At 38.1% G+C, this 4,741-nt stretch overlaps 1 protein-coding gene across 1 annotated transcript; it reads left to right on the top strand.

Moving 5' to 3' along the window:
• The first annotated feature begins 315 nt into the window (after nt 1-315).
• LOC126259384 (40S ribosomal protein S23) lies at nt 316-4,479 on the top strand. Its single transcript, XM_049956135.1, has 4 exons — nt 316-464; nt 667-826; nt 3,263-3,447; nt 4,358-4,479. Exons 1-4 carry the CDS (start codon nt 461-463, stop codon nt 4,438-4,440), a joined length of 432 nt encoding a protein of 143 aa, XP_049812092.1. The 5' UTR covers nt 316-460; the 3' UTR covers nt 4,441-4,479.
• Nucleotides 4,480-4,741: the final 262 nt, after the last annotated feature.

Genomic DNA, 4,741 nt, shown 5'->3' on the forward strand with positions numbered 1-4,741 from the left:
CGAGCATTGCGTAAGCTGCGTGAGTAGCGCGTTTGCGAAGAAATTCTCTCTGTCACCATCTACGCTTCCTCCGCCTTTTCTTCCCATCATCTTCCAAAAGAGCAAGTGTACCAGCACATAAAAATGTGAAATCTTCCAAATCGTCGTCGGAAGCCATCGCACAGTGATACAAATCAACCAGTGTAAACGCACGCTCATACATGTATGAGGTTGATACTTGTCAACTCATACAAGTCGCGATACATGTCACAAAGTCGCATACACATGTATCTCATACATGTGCCGATACAAATTGCAGTGTAAACGCACCTTTATGTGCACAAACTTTGTGCATGGAATGTTGGTGTTGTAGTACTCTACCAAAGATCGTAAGCGGTCCAAGTAGCGTTTTGCATTCTCTTTGATTTTCTATCTTTTAGTTCCTTGCCTCCGGAGGTGTGGGTCTGTTCTAGTTGAGAAAATGGGTACGTATTGTGTATGTTTTATTTTTATATTGTTTCACAACGCAAACGTATTTTGTATCAATTCTGATGGACGTGGAAAATATTTTCATGCTTGACTTTAGGAAAACAGATGTAATTGTTGCACTGGTTCAACCACGTGGCTGTATTTGTTGGAGTTGTTTGTTTCTGATTTCGTGTATATAATTTAAGATTTATCGTGCAGGTAAACCTCGCGGTCTTCGTACTGCTCGCAAGCACGTAAATCACAGGCGAGAACAGAGGTGGGCAGATAACGATTATAAGAAAGCTCATCTTGGTACTAGATGGAAGGCCAACCCATTTGGTGGTGCGTCCCACGCGAAAGGAATTGTCTTGGAAAAAGTGTAAGTACAAGTGATGTTTATTTAACTAAAATAGTTTATCATATTTATCTCGTCTTGTTCCCGTAAATGATGGCTTATTCTCACTTTATTGAGAAATAGCTACCGTGGGTTGGAGAAACTGCTGAGTGCACGAGAAGTGTCCTATAAATGAACGTGGTGAGCTGTAGCTTATTTTCGGTATATTATGTGAAAAATGCTCATCCATGATTTTTGAGCGATTCATTTCGGTGGATTTTAATATTAAAATCCATATGAGCATATGTTGTAGGTGCTGGATGGCCCCTGCATCTTGGCATCTGAAGTTGATAAATAGTCTTGTGAGAGAACGTTGAGCACTGTAAAACATTTGCCGCGCAGAGGGATTATGTTGGCATGCTACAGTGTATGCTTAAATTCTGCCCACAGTGTCTTGGTATGGAATCTAAGGATTGCATGTAAAGTGTATTTAACAAGGACAGGGTGATTGTGAGAGAAAAGGGAAGTTTGTGTAGTTACGTGACAACAACCAGTAAATGTTTGCAGTTCAAACTAGCATTTTGATTGACTTGAGCAGCAGATCATTGCATTACTGGCTACTTTCCACTTCCCTATGTGTAGTGCTTTCCTTGCAAGACTGGAGATTTCTAGAAGACATGCAACAAAAGTAAGCATAGTGTGGTTGCATGATGCCAAACTGCCTACCATTCTACTCTTAAATGTCAGTTATTTAATTTTAAGTACAGGATCCATTATTGGAAACAAGCTGACCATCTCCACCAAAACCCATGACTTCGGGGATTGTCCGGCATCACCCTTTAGCTCCAAAATGTTTTCTCATTTTGGGTTGTGTAGAAATATTTGAAATTTATTTTTGTCTTGAATTAGTTTTATTGATTTGATACGTCAGTGAACTTTCATATGGCAGTTAAGTTTTCCAGCTCACCAACGTTTCCATGCTACATAGGGTGAGATCCCAAATACAGAGTATTGATAGATCTTGAAATTATTTCCTCTAGCATGAACCATTCAGACTGACAACCTGTTGGTATATTAAGACAGTGGGAGTACATTAATCACACAGGGAATTATTGGCTGATTTCAGATTTCACCAATCTCAGCAAGTAAAAGTATTTCTGCATTTAATTTGTTGGAAAAACTGCACAGTGTGTACTGAAGAGGTTTTTGTAAAAACCGAGCGAGGTGGCGCAGTGGTTAGACACTGGACTCGCATTCGGGAGGACGTCGGTTCAATCCCGCGTCCGGCCATCCTGATTTAGGTTTTCCGTGATTTCCCTAAATCACTCCAGGCAAATGCCGGGATGGTTCCTCCCAAAGGGCACGGCCGATTTCCTTCCCCATCCTTTCCCAATCCGATGAGACCGATGACCACGCTGTCTTGGTCTCCTTCCCCAAACCAACCAACCAAGAGGTTTTTGTTGTGTGCTGTTATTGGTAGCACTTGTCTTGGCGATTGAAGGCAAATGAACATTAACCATGAGTCAATTGGATGTGGTTAGCTCATCATATTGCTTATTCGTAATTTACCGTGATTGGCAAGTTAATTTAGTTGGTAGTTTGTCTCGTTCTCAGCGATTTAAGCAGATCTATTGGGTCTCAACCAAACTACAACCTTTCAAATTGTGACCTAACTTGGGAGAAAAAAATTCAGGTATTTGTGGTAACCAAGATTATAAGATGGAGTGATTCCCATTGGTTACTTTACCATATCATCTGAGAACAATAACAAACCGGCAGGAGCAGAACTCAACAGACAAGTTGAGGTACACTTCAAATGTACTTGGGCTAATTTGTCATTAAGTAAGATTTCAATTAATCACACACATTTTAACAATGAACTTGTCACACTTGTACAGTTGCATTAAACAAATTTGGCAGTGACTGGTGATGGAAGTCATTAAACTTCCTTTGATTTTGTAACTTTGGTTAAGTTTCTTAGGCAAATGGTATTTACTAATGTGCGTATAGTAATTATGGTTTATTCAGTGCTTGATATCCCAGTAAGGCTTAAAAACTTTTTAATGATTGCTCTCATTATCCTCACTAATAGACTGTTGCTATAATTAAAGTTAACAAGACTACGATAATATGACAGGTCTAATTATTACTGACACAAACATAACCAATAGACAACACGTAAGCTGGCTCCACTTAAATGTTCAGTTTACCATACTCGACTATCTGTCTTCCACAGGCACCACTTGTGATGCACGACTCATTTTGTAACTTAGTGGAATATCACAAAGTACTGTGCACCAGAGACTTCAATAAATGTATGTTAGCTGTTCCAGCAATATGTTAGAACTCGAGATGTAGCATCTTTGTTCCAGCAATATGTTAGAACTCGAGATGTAGCATCTTGCCTTGTGGGAATTGCAAACTTGCTGTCCTTCAAATTTTTCTGTTTTTGCAAATTTTTATGGAAATATTTTTTTATAGTGGTGTGGAAGCTAAGCAGCCCAACTCTGCCATTCGAAAGTGTGTAAGAGTACAACTTATTAAGAATGGAAAGAAGATTACAGCATTTGTTCCTCGAGATGGTTGCTTGAACTACATTGAGGAGAACGATGAAGTGTTGGTAGCTGGTTTTGGCCGTAAAGGTCATGCTGTTGGTGACATTCCTGGTAAGTTGGAGTTAATCATTTGTTGGTCTTAAAAATTGTTGTGGCTGAAATGTCTGAAAGTTTTCACTTAACTATAAGGGGCCATTAGATAAGACAGATGGGAAAGAATAAACCGTTTAATTTAAAAATAATTACAATAACTGTTAATTTTTCCCACTCTGTGGGCCCACACATATTTTGCCAAGGTTGTTTAGAGTTCCCTACAGAAGTTTTGCTGGTAAATCCTTGCATGTCCTCCATACAAATCTGATCTCAGCCCTTGCGATATTCATATTTTTGGAGCTGTTTCGGAAGATGTGCCCTTCAATTTGCATTGGTCAAAAAGGTGAACACCAGGGTGCAGTCACGAGTCCGTGGGCAACTGCAAACATTTTCTATGAAGTTGGCGACCATCTTGTCTCAGTGCGATAAATGTGTTAACAGTTAAGGTGATCACTTTTGAAAGTATGAACAGTTTAAAAAAGTCAATTCTGGATTAGGTATTTTGTGTATTGTAAATTTATTAAAAGTACATAACTTCCATTCTGTCAGTGTACTAATTCTGTAAATATTAGCAGTTCCGGTTTACTGTAATGTATTCACCTATTTTGACAATATCCTGACAAATGATCAGGGTAGTCAATATTCTATTCAGATGTTTTATAATATACTTTTGGACATTTCCGCGTCCAGAAGAATCATTTCACTTTTGGATCTAAATGAAAACTGAATCTACAGGAAATTTGTTAGGTGCAAATTCTCATATTGATTTCCTTCAGTTTTATTCAAAAAATACTGTGTAGCTTTGAATAGACCACTTAGCTCTGCTGATAAAAATAAAGTTGGCATGGTGGTACACTTTAGTGTATTTATGTATCTACTTAATTTTGTCATAAATTTAAAAATGATGTATTGTTTTCTTTTATTACAGGTGTTCGATTCAAGGTTGTGAAAGTTGCCAACGTGTCACTTCTGGCCTTGTATAAAGAAAAGAAAGAAAGACCTAGATCATAGATTGTAATGTTATCCAATAAAATGAATTTCTAAAACGTTTTTGGTTTCATCCAGAACATTAATGTAGTTATGTCCTATCTTTCCCTCCATTTCAGCTCTTTTGTTTGAGAAATACCTGTCCACATGTAGAGGGAAGCACATGTCTGCTTATTAGGTGCCTTTTATGCACTGATACTTGAATCTGCAGTGAGAAAACTTATAAGATGCAGACATATTACAAATTTTAGCTGCTGGCAGAAGTTTTATTTCTCAAATTGTAGTTTAGGCACTGAATTTCCCCCTTTGAGAAAAAACTTTAATT

Source organism: Schistocerca nitens, chromosome 5 (assembly GCF_023898315.1).
Source record: "Schistocerca nitens isolate TAMUIC-IGC-003100 chromosome 5, iqSchNite1.1, whole genome shotgun sequence".
In the NCBI taxonomy this organism is placed as follows: domain Eukaryota; kingdom Metazoa; phylum Arthropoda; class Insecta; order Orthoptera; family Acrididae; genus Schistocerca; species Schistocerca nitens.

Bases quoted from the DNA above. Each gene is read 5' to 3' on its own strand.
- LOC126259384 (XM_049956135.1), top strand. The intron at 827-3,262 runs GTAAGTACAAGT...ATTTTTTTATAG, and splicing joins GGAATTGTCTTGGAAAAAGT to TGGTGTGGAAGCTAAGCAGC. The intron at 3,448-4,357 runs GTAAGTTGGAGT...CTTTTATTACAG, and splicing joins TGCTGTTGGTGACATTCCTG to GTGTTCGATTCAAGGTTGTG.